Source organism: Capsella rubella, unplaced genomic scaffold, assembly GCF_000375325.1.
Source record: "Capsella rubella cultivar Monte Gargano unplaced genomic scaffold, Caprub1_0 scaffold_8, whole genome shotgun sequence".
NCBI lineage: Eukaryota > Viridiplantae > Streptophyta > Magnoliopsida > Brassicales > Brassicaceae > Capsella > Capsella rubella.
The window spans coordinates 12,225,708-12,240,117 of record NW_006238916.1 but is presented as its reverse complement, the minus strand read 5'-3'; the positions used below and the strand labels follow the sequence as shown (position 1 = coordinate 12,240,117).

The 14,410-nt window shown below is 34.5% G+C and overlaps 4 protein-coding genes across 4 annotated transcripts; 3 read left to right on the top strand and 1 right to left on the bottom strand.

The window, feature by feature from the left end:
- Positions 1–522: 522 nt before the first annotated feature.
- On the top strand, positions 523–1,972 carry LOC17875379. Its single transcript, XM_006281012.2, has 3 exons — positions 523–773; positions 1,255–1,335; positions 1,543–1,972. The coding sequence occupies exons 1-3, from the start codon at positions 615–617 to the stop codon at positions 1,819–1,821; spliced, it is 519 nt and encodes a 172-aa protein (XP_006281074.2). The 5' UTR covers positions 523–614; the 3' UTR covers positions 1,822–1,972.
- Positions 1,973–4,246: 2,274 nt separating this feature from the next.
- LOC17877346 (root meristem growth factor 9) lies at positions 4,247–4,994 on the top strand. The gene is made up of 2 exons (XM_006281335.2): positions 4,247–4,387; positions 4,531–4,994. Exons 1-2 carry the CDS (start codon positions 4,309–4,311, stop codon positions 4,701–4,703), a joined length of 252 nt encoding a protein of 83 aa, XP_006281397.1. The 5' UTR covers positions 4,247–4,308; the 3' UTR covers positions 4,704–4,994.
- Positions 4,995–5,911: 917 nt separating this feature from the next.
- LOC17877102 (26S proteasome non-ATPase regulatory subunit 12 homolog B) lies at positions 5,912–8,372 on the top strand. The gene is made up of 11 exons (XM_006280413.2): positions 5,912–5,921; positions 6,019–6,212; positions 6,362–6,469; positions 6,561–6,665; positions 6,744–6,800; positions 6,891–7,087; positions 7,179–7,278; positions 7,365–7,477; positions 7,569–7,722; positions 7,817–7,894; positions 7,985–8,372. The coding sequence occupies exons 1-11, from the start codon at positions 5,918–5,920 to the stop codon at positions 8,201–8,203; spliced, it is 1,329 nt and encodes a 442-aa protein (XP_006280475.2). The 5' UTR covers positions 5,912–5,917; the 3' UTR covers positions 8,204–8,372.
- On the bottom strand, positions 8,349–10,703 carry LOC17876356 (ethylene-responsive transcription factor ABR1). Its single transcript, XM_006280521.2, has 2 exons — positions 10,193–10,703; positions 8,349–9,359 (listed from the first exon to the last, which is right to left on the bottom strand). Exons 1-2 carry the CDS (start codon positions 10,629–10,631, stop codon positions 8,602–8,604), a joined length of 1,197 nt encoding a protein of 398 aa, XP_006280583.1. The 5' UTR covers positions 10,632–10,703; the 3' UTR covers positions 8,349–8,601.
- Between the last annotated feature and the right edge of the window lie 3,707 nt (positions 10,704–14,410).

Genomic DNA, 14,410 nt, shown 5'->3' with positions numbered 1-14,410 from the left:
TTTTTCGGAATCTGTTACTGTATTTTTTTTGGCAAAGAGAGTATATCGCTGTGAAAAAATTGGTCGAATTGCTTTTTAAGGAAATTAATCTATCCTTGAAACAATGAAATAGCAGTTTATTAGTATTCGATTGAATTCAAAATACTGTATATTACTCAAAGCGAAGAAGAGTAAAGCAAAGTAGATCCCTTTTTATATATCTAAAAAAATTTAAACAATTCAAATAGTAATCATCCATGATCCACCATACTATCATAGCAAAAGTTTCTCCTTATTTCATCCTCGATCAAAGAATGAATGAAATAATAAATTTAGCACAAAAAAACATTATTATTACAAGAAAATTCATGAACCGAACCGGAAGTGCAAAAAATAGCTTTTAATAAAAACTTTTGTCTGCAGGACACAATAAAGGGACCCACAAGTAGCATGATATCCACGTGGCAGAATCTCTACAGAAGTAACGCCACAAGTCTCTCTCTCTCTTCGCGTCTTCTTCTTCCCTTCACAAACAATCAATCCTTTCTTCTTCTTTTTATCTTTTACCAAATTCAGTCCTCAGAAGAATCCCTAATTTTACAAATCTAGGGTTTTTGTTATCCGTTCGCACTCTGATGGTGAAGAAGCGAAAATCCGAGGCCACACGGCTCGATGAGGTCGATCGAACAATGTATGGCGCGTTTCGTGGTGCTGCTAATTCGCTCTCTCAGCTCTATACCCATGCCATGAACCACCAACGCGTCTCTTTCCTCGCCGGTGAACGTCGCGGCATGGTCTCTTCTCTCTCTCTCCCTCCCTCTTTACCTTAGTCTGTATCAAGTTTCGATTTTGATTTCTGGGTTCGATAAATAAATAAAAAAAGTTGATTGAAGGCTTTTGTTTTGCTTGGGTGCTGTTTATTTCATGGATTTCCTGTTGTTTTGGTCTTGTTTGCCTTGCTATAGTCTCTTTGAGTTTGTCGTAATTGAAACAATGGAGCGAGAGACAATCTGAATTGGTTCTTATCAAATGAAGCTAGTTTGGATATAAAGCTAATAAGTGGTCTTACTGCTCAAAGTTGTGGCCCTTTGATCTTGAAGTGCCTGCTTTTGTTTTTACTCAGACTAACTAAATTGATGAACTAGGGATCGTTGCTTCCTTATGGTGGCATCGTTATGTTCGTGGCGTCATTCAATATCGTTTCATGATATTTCAAAGATGAAATTTTCTCTTAGTTTGTTTTGGTTTTATGGAATCCGACTTTTTGTTTTACAGGAGAAACTTTACCAATGGATTGTGAGACAAGAAGAACAAGGAACTAGAGTATCCACTGTTGATATTACTACCTACTTGCAGGTTCTTTCCTTTGAAACATTATCTGGCTTGTGATTATGCTTTGTACTCAAGCTTCAAGCTTGTGCTTACGTAATTGGTCTTTAGATTGATTATATATCTTTCATGAATCTTCCTTTGTTTGACTAACTTCGAATATTACAAGTCCAAAGTTCTTGAATTTGATCTGAAAAGTTTTTCATGTTTACTCTTTCACAATCCTTTATGCAGAATGAGCTTGAATATGAACCTGAAGAGACATCGATACCAATCCCTGTGCAGGAGTTCCATCAGTACCAACAATTCGCACCACCAAACGTAAATACTTCAATAGCTCATGCTCCTTCAAGTCACTTAGCACAGCATTATGATTGTAACCAAGAGAAAGTATTGATTCCACCAAATGGTCTCTCAAGTCCTGTTCGAAGGACCCTTCAGGAATTCAACTTGTGTGAGGCTAAATCTGGTAGCCATAATCCAAACTCTACAGGTGAGGAGTTATCTTACTGAAAAGGTATTGTTTCATTTGGAAAAAGATGAAAACAAAATCATCCCATTGTAAAGTCCCAATTGTTCTGTGGTAAAGTATTGTCTCATGTAATACACAAAACACTTTTCCTAATAATTGAAAGAAATTGGATGAATTTGAATTGACCCCTAAGATTGATAAGTCTCTGATAGCAATTTTGTCGATAGGCGATATGATCATTTCATGTCTTGTCCAAAAGCCCCTCTTAAGACTTAAATGTAGACTTGTTAACAGTGATGAAAGAGAGACAAAGACTAATGATCAAATTGAAGCCAAAACCTTCCATGTGCTCTCATGGTCCCTCTTTCAATTCAACTTGTCTGCGCAAAACATTGCCCTGATGTTGATCTTCATCGAGCTACGTGTTTTTATGTAAATCCTCAGAAGAAACTTGGCATTGAAAAATCTATGGACAGATAAAAACAGAATTTACAGAATCATACTTGCTTCTTCTTTTGGTCATAGTGTCATCTGTACTAACGAGACATTCATCATGGTGGCTGTCTGAAGATTGTCATTGGTTCTTGGTACATGAAATTCTGGCTGATATCTAGATTTTTCCAAATTTTATTTCTTTTTGTTCCACGACGTTAAAGTCTAATCAAACTAATGTAGCTAATCATATAAACTGGCTATACTAAAATTTCAAACAACTTGTCACAGATAACTTTACAAATATTTTGGTCCACACATAATAATTTCAGGTTAATAGGTCCATATGTTCAAACGTTAAGTCAAGAAAACATCTCATCGATCAAATCGGATCACAATATTATTTAGTATTTACTACTAGAATTGTCAATTTTCATCAAATATGACAATATGTAAGAATTTAGTTAGAGTATAGGGTTTGGATGTATACTGGTTTTGTCATTTTTTTTTTGTTTTATAATATATATGATATCAACAAGTACCGTATATAGAATTTGGATCTAGTAAATAAATTATAACGACTAAATTAGAAAACTGTATATCATATACTATCATCGTTCATTCACGTGAAATAGTAATATCAATGAAAAAAATGTATGTATAATTAGTTTTGGATGATTGATTCTAAAATAAATGGAAAAGGAGAGTAGACCAGCTCTTGTCGGAATTTGTAGGTGGAGAAATTGAGTTGCGGTAATGAATGGCTAATTGGGAAACACATGACACAACAAACCTTACGTCCTTTTTGCCATATTTAAGCACTCTAGTATTAACATGTCCCCGACCCCTACCCAAATCTACATCTCTTTTGTGGTCCACTTTATTATATACTCTTTTCTTTTTTAACCCAAACTTCACGTTATCAACGAGCTAAAACCCCATTCATGATTTGGTAAGTTTGCTAAGCCTATTGTATTGTGCCCTCTTGTATTCAAATCCTAAAGGCCAAAACTAACAATAAATCAAATGGTTTCAAACTTTTATGGGAGTATTATAGACATACAGTATGATCTTTTACGATTCTCTCGATATATGAAGGTAGTAATATCCGTCTTCGTACACAATTGACTACACAAAGGTATTTATACGTATGCAGAACATATATTGAATGTAAACTTCAGGTTATTAATAATATACTAAATGAAAATACATTAATTGACTTGCGTATTAATCATTTGTTTTCAATGTTCTGACTTCTGATAAATCATATTCCTTTTGAAAGGACCACTATGATCAAAAGGACCACTCGATCTCCAACCGTCTCCTCGATCTTTTATAGACCACTTGCATTATAATGCAATATGCTTACAGAATCTGGATGGTTTAAAAGACATATAATGTAGAAGTACAACTACTAATTAAACTGTTGGTTTAAGGTAGTCTTGAACAGTTATACCCATGATTTGACAGCATTCGAACCGGTAAGGTTGATAGAAAATTATACAAGAAAAGTTATTATAACTTCTACTAACCTCTCTATAACCTCACTACCTCTTGCTATAGTTTTTTTTGATCTTGTATATAATAACATTATAGATAGAAGTAAGATGTTGAGAATTTGGAAATTGAGTAAAATCTAGAGAAAGAGACTGCAAAGGCATTCAGAGGTGATAAGTCACTGATCTTCGTTCGTGGTTTCCCTACGACCTTTGGAGACCAATGTCATTGCTAAAACGGGGTAGGTATTTATGTAGAAACATGAAATGAAGCAGTTTATAACCGAAACCCTCTTCCTCATTCAGAAGAAGTGATTGCATATATTATCATCATTTATTTTCTTTGCAAACAAGAAGAATCAATATTTGTGGGGATAGAATAAGTGCATGTTAATGTGGGAAGACAGAGAAATTTTAGAGGTCAAATCCGTAGACCCATATGTCTCAATAACTTCCAAAACGTTATTAATTCTGATATAAAAATGGGATCATAAGTTCATCATAGAACCATTCATCTCCTATATATAAAGTTCAACGAGAAAGATAGATATATAACCAAAGAACTAAAAAAGAAGAACAAAGTCTCGTCTCTTCCAAAAAATGGCAATTAGGGCTTCACACTACAAGCATCTCCTCCTGGCACTTGTTCTCATACTCTTCATTTCTTGTCCAACTCAAGGTAAATTTGAAGCTAATATGTGTTACACACACGTAAACTTGAATGAAACTTTTCTTTTCTTGATGAATTAATAACGAAATATATGTTACCAAATAATGAAATAATTAGTGTTTGATATAAATATATATATTTGGGTTTTTCAGCACGAAGCTTACGAGAAATTGTGAGGAATAATAGAACGCTATTGGTTGTGGAGAAGGCTCAAGAGAGTCGGAAGCTAAAGCACGAAGGTGGTGGTGGTGGAAGTGATATCGATGGATTGGTGGATATGGACTATAATTCTGCCAACAAGAAAAGACCGATACACAATCGCTAAATAACACACAAATATGCGTCTATCGAATTCTTGTGAGATATCCGGACCGATCCAAAGATATCCCGAGATTCTATCTTTAATTAAGAAGTGAGAATTGTATTTTATATTAAAAAAAAAAAAGAAGAAGTGAGAATGTAAACTATTATCACGATATGAAAAATATAAAAATACATGATCGAGTTTGTATTTTATGCGTATATGTGTACAGCCTTATCTCGAGAGAACAATATTTTGATTTTCGTTAAAAATCATAAAATCGTAGTTTGTGTGTGTGTGTGTGTGTGTGTTGTGTGTTTTATGTATGGATCGCACATCATGGGTTGTTGTTTATGGAGTGGAATAAAGGTTTATAATATATATAGACACCACAAGTATCTTCTTTTAAGTTTCAGCTATATGTTGTATTAGTTCCAAAAAGCAAATTACACCTAAAAAGAGAATCACTAGCTAGATTAACATCGAACATGCAGATCAAGATCCCAAGCGGTGTGACGTTGGATTTGAATCCGAGATCTAAAGATTTACCAAAGCGAAAATAAAACTCAAAAGAATAAGTATATATGCTCACACAAACATATCCAAGATCGAGAGAATATTCATCCGTTTACATACACATGAGGATGTCGTGAGTTTTTATGGGATTCACACTTTGTATTCAAGATTTGACGATTACGTTACTTTCAAGACTTCTCCCACATCACAACAAAATGAATCACGTATATGTTTTGGACATCACGTTGAAGACAAACGAAACAAGTTTAGATTTCTTTTTTGAAGTAAGAAATTAGTTGATAATTTCCCTATGACATACAGTAATATGAACTCATCAAATCTTGAATGTATGTTTTGTAATATTGTAGGCCTGAGGCTAGAGTGATGGGCTTTTACGAAGTAAACTTAAATGGGCCACATAATATATGGACCCTAGAGTTTTATTTATAACATAACCCAATAGCTTCATGTATTTCGTATTTACCCGATAGCTACGTAGATTACGTATTTAGTCAAGTTTATTACAGATGTACCCCACTAGTCTTAGAAATATTTTTGGTAAGTCTCGAATAAATAAAAACGTATAATTAGGCCACAAAAGTCGGAGCTTTTTCTTGTTCAAGGGGTTGGGTTTCGACCATTAACCTTCTCGTCACCGGAAGTTTCAACTATTCCTTATCTCTCTCTCTCTCTCTCGGAGCTTTGTTTCTCGGCTTATTGCAATGGCAAGTCTCCGATTCAGCAGATCTAAGTTTCAGCTCTTCTTTTTTTGTTTTCGTTGGAATTTGGTTGTAAAAATTCTGTTGTCGTGTTTGATTGCAGGAAGAAACAAGGCAACTCGAATCGTCGATTGATCGTCTTCTGAACGAAGAGAAGCAGATGAGGCTCGCTGAGAATGTCGCCGGAACTAGAAAAGCCGCTACGGAGATTCTCAAGCTTTGTTTCGAGACTAAGGACTGGAAACTTCTCAACGAACAGATTCTTAATCTCTCGAAGAAACGTGGTCAGCTTAAGCAGGTTACTAGTTTTTGATCTCTGTTTACTGATTTAGCTTGAGTTCTGCTGTGTAGTTTAAGGATTACGTAAAACGATTTCTACTGAATGTTTTTGAGGATTTGAATTTTAGAACTAAGATATTAAAAGTGGGAAGGTCTCTTGATTTGCAGGCTGTTCAATCCATGGTGCAACAGGCAATGCAGTACATTGATGAGACACCAGATGTAGAAACTCGGGTTGAGCTTATTAAGACCTTAAACAATGTATCAGCTGGAAAGGTGCAAGATTTGAATTTCATTGTTATATTTTTGCCTGAATCTTAACCTTTCCGTGAAAATTTTCTCAATGAGCTTGTGTGTGCTTGTGTAGATATATGTTGAAATTGAGAGAGCTCGTTTGACCAAGAAGCTTGCCAAGATTAAGGAAGAACAGGGTCTAATTGCTGAAGCTGCAGATCTTATGCAAGAAGTTGCGGTAAGCTTTTCTGTTTTTAGCTTCCAACTTTCCTGGATTTTTTTTTGTTTTCAGTAGCTAATCTATTATGACCTACAGGTGGAGACATTTGGTGCTATGGCAAAAACTGAGAAAATTGCATTTATCCTTGAACAAGTAAAAGACCTGTCTTTTTTTTATAGTCCTTAAGCTTTGTTCTGTTTTGTATCTTGTGGTGATAATTATTGGTGACGTAAACTTCTTAAGGTCCGCCTGTGCTTGGATCGACAAGATTTTGTTCGTGCTCAAATATTATCTAGGAAGATCAACCCAAGAGTGTTTGATGCTGATACCAAAAAAGAGAAAAAGAAACCTAAGGAAGGTGAAAACATGGTAGAGGAAGCTCCAGCTGATATACCAACGCTGTTGGAGCTAAAGCGAATCTACTATGAACTAATGATTCGGTATGGCCTTGTTTTGGTCTATCACATTCGTCGCCAGTTATTTATGACATAATTTGTTTTTGAAACTCTGAATTTGGATTCTACTGTGTAGGTATTATTCTCACAACAATGAATACCTTGAGATATGCCGTAGCTACAAGGCCATATATGATATCCCTTCAGTAAAGGAAAACTCAGAACAATGGATTCCAGTAAGTCTCATATTGTTTTCTGGAAACTCGAGCCTGCACTCTATTATAAGCTTCAGTTAACTTATCTCCTGATCCTCCCAACATAGGTCCTGAGGAAGATCTGCTGGTTCTTGGCCTTGGCACCACATGATCCGATGCAATCGAGTCTGCTTAATGCAACCTTGGAAGATAAAAATTTATCAGAACTTCCTGATTTCAAGTAATTCTCGTTTTTCTCTTGATGTATATTGTATTTGTTTGGGTTTTCACTACTCTTCTCCATCTAAGAAAAATTTGCAATTGTGTTGCAGGATACTTTTAAAGCAGATTGTAACAGTGGAGGTGATTCAGTGGACCTCTCTGTGGAACAAATTCAAGGACGAGTTTGAGAAAGAGAAAAGCATGATTGGAGGCTCGTTGGGTGACAAAGCTGGTGAAGATCTCAAACTAAGAATAATCGAACACGTAAAGACTCTTTAAACTCTAATCTATATCGATCTTATTGATTGCATCAATTGATATTGTTCTTAAATTTACAAATTCTTCACACCTTCCACAGAATATTCTTGTTGTCTCGAAGTATTACTCAAGGGTTACTTTAAAGAGACTTGCAGAACTTTTGTGCCTAACCACTGAGGTAAATTTAGTTAGATAGACAATATAAGTAAGTATATATAACCAGTATATGTTTCAATATTTTCATTACTGGTTCCATTATAAATCACAGGAAGCAGAGAAGCATCTATCTGAAATGGTTGTGTCCAAAGCCTTGATAGCAAAAATGGATAGACCATCTGGTATAATCTGCTTCCAGATCATTAAAGACAGCAACGAAATTCTCAACTCATGGGCGACAAATTTGGAGCAGCTTTTAGACCTTGTTGAGAAGAGTTGTCACCAAATTCACAAAGAAACAATGGTCCATAAAGCTGCACTGAGAGCTTGAGAAACCTGGGTTTAGCCACACACACTAAAGTGGAAAGAATCTTTCAGGTTCTTCTTCTCTTTAAATCATCCATCATTGTGCTAATGTTTCTCTCTGTTCGGTTCGAACACATATTTTTTTCCCTTTTGTAGCAAACCTTTTGAGATTATATACAAAACTCTTCGTTCTCTATCGTCTTTTTTATCAATGTTTGTTACAACGAAACAAAATTAATTCTTATGCAAAAATATGATAAATTTAAAAAACAAATAACAAAAACATGCGAGTATGGAAGGAAAGCAATACAAACAGCTAAACCCTATAACATTTGGGGGAAAAAAAACCCTAAGATGTATATAATTTTTTTTTCTTCTTTTCTATAGCTCTATAGTAAAAGAAAAGAAAATGAAGCAATTCCATCAGGAGGATGGACTATGATTATAGTTGTTACTTGGCTTGTCTGATTCTGATGGCCACTGTATATCCTGGAGATAACCGGTTTCACTAACTAATTCTGGCTGTGGCTGAACCGCAGCACCTGAGGAAAACAGAGGACGAGAATGAGATGATGATGACGACGTTGATTGCATCACTGAACCTCCGGTGTGACCGAAACGTAACGGAAACGACATTTGATTATATAAATCCAGAGACTGTTGGTGTTGTTGCTGCTGAAACTGTTGTTGTTGACGACCCATCTCTGAGTAATTCAAGTTGTACTGTTGCATCAACGGCTGAGAATGAATGGGAATGGTCTGTTCCGAAGCAGGTCTTATGGGCAAAAGGGGAGTCGTGGAACCAGAGTTTTTCGACTGCGTCGGCCTCTGAACAGCGGTTTGGGATAGTGCTGCTGCAGCAGAGGTTGAAGCGGGTCTAACGAGTTTGACGTTTTCAGGGAAGTTGAGTTTGGCTTTGTTGCCTCTAAACCGAAGAGCAGCTTCGTCGTAGGCTCTTGCAGCTGATTCAGCATTGTCAAACGTACCGAGCCAAACTCTAGCAGCTTTGAAGGGGTCTCGAATCTCAGCCGCCCATTTTCCCCACGGTCTTTGTCTCACTCCTCTGTATCTCCTCCGAGGTTGGTCCCCGCTAAACGACGACGCTTCGCTATTTGTAGTTGCCGTAGTTGTGTACTCATATGTTGGGCCTGGACCTGACATGTTGCTCGAAGCTTCCTTCACTGCAAACAAACAAACATATCATATCATATTTCACACTTTTGTTTTGACTCGTTAGTAAAACACTTCTTTTACGCTACAAAAAAACCCCGAATATATATAATATAGAGAGAAAGTGATTAGGAGAAAGTGATGAGGGCAAGTGACAAGAGGAATGAACAAGTAGAAAGCCTAAAAATAAAAAAAAAGGAAGTGGAAAACGACTCTTGAGGCAATTGGGGGGAGATAAATTCTTTTGGCATCATCATTTTTGTTAAATTAAATATCTAAAACCTTTTTTATAACAATTCTAAAGTATATGTCTTAGGATAATCAAGTACACTTTCTTATTATCATTTTTTATTTTTGTCAACACTTCCCATATTTTATTTACATCTTTACACTAATCACTAGTATTTTTTTTATTCTTCACTTTTTATTTGAACTGTTTAAGTCATTATGATAAAAGTACCTCTAACTTCACCAAGTTTTCCGAAAAGAACAAATAAAACCTAAACAATTGAACGAAAATGGTATATATAGCGTGGTTGTTTCAATATAAGACATGTTGGTTTGTAGATTGCGTGAGGACAACAAAAGTGCAACTGTATTTAGATTTTGTGTTACAAACATATGATGTGACTCATACCTTGATGTATTAACTACATCATAAATTTACTAAAAACATTTATTAGATATGATCTCACTATTTGAATCTTAACAAAATAAAAATAAATATTATGTTTTGTTGTGGTATGTAATTTGTATCTAATGGTTTGTACCTTGAACTAATTAATGGTTACGAGTGTTTACAATATAGACCCAATAAAAAACAAAGAAAGGAAGAAAATGGTACCTTTGGAAGTAGAGGTACCACCGGAGAAGTATTGATCAACCGTCAAAGTATTAGCAGCCTTGAGGGCTTTGCCGCCGCCACCGTCCTCCACCGCTCTCCGCCTTTTCTGGCCGGAGGAAGAAGAGGAATTCGAAGTCCCTTCACCGCTACCGTCACCGCCACCAGGTTGATGGTGAGGAACATTACCAGCGACAACGTGAGTCAAAGCAGAGACAATAGCAGACATCTCCATCTCTCTACTGAAACCCGACATAAGAGACGACGGAGGCTGCTGCTGCGTAGCGAAGTTATTACGGAGGTGGTCGTCTTCGGCAGCGAATAAGTAAAGCCATTGATCGATTTCCGACAACGTCCTATGATCATCATCTCTGTCTTTACTAGACGACTCGGCTTTCTTGCCAACGTTATCTTCCTGATTTGCCACTTTTAAGACACACATACAAAACCCTTTAGCTTCTCAAACTCCTCCTCCTATATATGTTGAAAACTCAAAGCTTATAAACCCAACCTGATAACTTATAAAAATTAGAGGGAAAGAAAACTCTGTAGAGAGAGAGAGAGAACAAAATAACAGAGAGAGAGAGGTAAGAGAAAGGAAGAAGCAGAGGTTTTAGAAGACAAAAGAAAGAAGAGAGGTTTAAGCTTATAGATATAATAATAGCAAAAGAGATTTATTTTTCTTGTTTCAGCGCCGCCAAATGAAATTGAATATGAGTCGGCTCCGCTCTGTTTTGGTTTGGCCGTGTGAATTGAAAGTACCTCACTTTTATTTTCTTTCATTTAAGTATATATGTATTTTCTATTATTTTTTTATGTAGATATAAAATAGTAGTAGCAAATAGCTCAATATTATATATTTGATCTATAATAATAACAGAAGAAAATTTGGTTTTGATGATTTAAGTCAATTTGAACATATTTTTGTTTGAATTGGGTCTCTTTTATATGAAATTCGATCTGAAGCTTTTTTTTTGTTTTGCAACTTGTGAGAAAATAATTATAGAAATTGCTAGTCTATTAGTAATAATTAGAATAACAAGGTAATAATGGATTAGTAGGGATTTGATCTCTATATACATTATTACACTGTAAAAATATAGAGTTATTCAGACACGAATATTAATTACTGTATTTATGGTTCGAGGTGATTAATTAATTCAAAAAATATAAATTGCTGAAAAAGAGGTAAAACCATTAAATGAAATAGAGTAAAAGATTATAATTGAATTTTGCCTAAACGGTGGGCTTGAAGGTCAAGTTGTTGAAAGAGAGAGAGAGGAGCCGTTCCGTACTAAAGCGCGTGCGACGCACGTGTCGGTTCCAGTCGACGTAAAAGCTCCGTTTAAACGGTGTCGGTGGTGAAAAGGGCTAAATGTCACGTGACTTTGGGCCTCACCCTACGGCCCACTTATTTCAACCCCCTTCGTCTTCTTCTTTTTTTTTTTTTTTTTTTTGTGTGTCTATGTTCTTAAATTAGTATGTGACCGTTTGACCTACCTTGGCTAAACACTTCTTCGATTTCGATTCTTCTTTCCTTCAATAGAGAGTAATAATATTAACTGTAGCCCTTGCAAATTTCCAATAGTTTCGTGTTTTTTAATGTGAAAGTTTTCTTCTCTTTCAAGTTTACAAAGTTGTTTTCTTATTCGTCCGTCGAATAGAGAGCCTTTAAAACCTTTTTGGTTAAGAAAGCAATACACATATTTTTGTCCACATTGCATTCAAGCTCAGGCTGGTTTCAGAACTTCAGATATGTACAGATGTACTCGTAGGTTCTAGTCTGAACACACTAAGTATATTGATATTATATTTTCGTCAGGGTAAACAACTTGAGAGGATAATCTCGAAACGGCATCGTTTGACTTTTGTTTTGAACCAATGTAAGCAAGTGTGCTCACTGCTCACACAAGTTGACGTACGTAGTGCTTTTTATTTTTAATCTTTTTACCCGTAAACACTTTCGAATTGTTAAACAGTAGCAACTATATATATAAATATATTTATTTATCCAGGTTAACAAAGCTAAGTATTGAAAATTTTAAATACAGAAATGGCTCAAAGTTCCCATTTAACTGATTATTCAGGATGACCATTTTATTTTCTGAAAATGCTGAAAAAAATTTATCGTACGACGACGATATCTGGATAAAGAAGCTTTTCACCTGTCATTCCCCTTTTTATTAAATAAGATTCCCAGTTTGATAATGGTTACATTCTAATCCTGTTTAATTATATTTCAGTACATATATGGTAAGAACACCGGCATATGCCTAATTCATTATGGGAATATAAAAGCTTTAGTAAGATTAAAATGAATTTGGGAATTTAGAAATAAAGTATAAGGACAGGAGTATTCAAAGATGGGTCAAAATACGTAAGCTCAATGATTATTAAATTAATTTTCATGTTTTCCCAAAGTGTGTATGCCTATCGCCTAACCTAATCCCCTAAGTAAGTTCGCATTAACACGTCGACTAAAGCATATAAGAATTAATTACCGATTACTAATGCGAATATCCCAATTCAACTTGTAATATTTAAAACAAGTTTAACATTGCAAATTAACAAGGCGTGATCATCTTTATTTATAAGTTAAGGCGTACGATAATGTATGTCTTTTTCATCAACTTGTCTTTTTATATAAATAACAAGAATATTGTATCAAACTAGGTACGTAAAACTGCTATCACGAATGCGGATTACCGATATATATGTAATATTTCAGAATCGTACAAAAAGGTACATTTTCAAAATTATCGTATCTATATAAATTGAAATTTATATATATAATGACCTTTATGTAATTTCATGATTTATATGAGACAAATCAAACGATTAGTAGAATAGTAGTATTGTCTTTTTCAATCATGTACTTGTGTTATATTTGAGTTAATAGAATAAAAACTCTAGAAACTGTGGCCCCTAGTGTAAAATAAAATATCCCAAGAATTGGCAATTTGACATCGCAACTTGATGTCATAATCCGAAGTTAGTGATATACGAAAAAAAAGAAAAAACTTTATAATGCGTTTTTTTATCAATTGATATATAGTTTAGATGTTATTTGTACGGATAAGCAACTCGCTTAGTCGCAAACAACACGTGATTACGCAATCATAATTTTAATATAAATGGGAAACAGCATACAAAACCTTCACTTGATGATCCGTTGTGTCACTTGTCATTGAATAGATTAAAATATGATTTGAAAAGGTGTTGTCGACATGATCAAATCGAACTATACTATGTTCATTTCTTTTTCTAATGCTGGCTATTATAAGTATGAACTAAGCCAAAATAAAGGCTACTATATAATATAACATTAATGTATCTACCCAAAATATTAAGAGAAACGACATAAGCGTTGCATCTTTGAGATTCTTTATATAGTACTATCTTATAAAACATTATACTATATGTTGATTGAATTACTCGATTCATTGTATCTAAACAAGGTACTTTTATATTTTTGAACAAAAAAGAATTCCAAATTGGGTTCTTACTAATTAGGTAAAGTCTTTTTAAAATTCTAACTAACAACAAATTAAAAACCAATGCAAATGATTTTAACAGAGCATCCGTATGTAATTACATACATACAATGCAAAGGCTGATCAGTCTTATTTAGCCTGCAGAAGCACTGAAAATCAAAGTCTACTATGGAGTACTACAACTTGTGGTATGTATATATCAACAAATATTAATACCGCCAACACTTGAAAAACATTTGGTTGAACAAAAAAAAGGACTATTTGATTAAAATAATATTAAATATAAACTATTAAAAATAACTACTGAAAATTTAGAATTTTTGTATCAAATATAAAACTACTAAAAGTAACTACTGAAAATCTTAATATTTTTAAAAAAATTATCAGGCTCTTTTCAAATCGAAGAATCTGTGTTGCCATTAACAGTACACATACGACATTGTGATCCTTGTATTTTTCCATAACATCAAACTATATAGTGGATATTTCATGTCTATGTATTAATTAAGACAGATATATTTTCAATTTAGAAGACCGCATGCCTATCAAGAAAATCCAAGGTTTTTGAAAATTAACCATTTTCTAGATAGCCTAGCTAATGGTATACAAGACCAAGTCTTTACAGAAAAGAAAAAACTTTATTATTTGATTAAATCTTTATTTAAGAAAGTGTTTACCAACAAAAATGAAAATAGTAATGCGAAGTTTACGTTTATAAACCATAGGT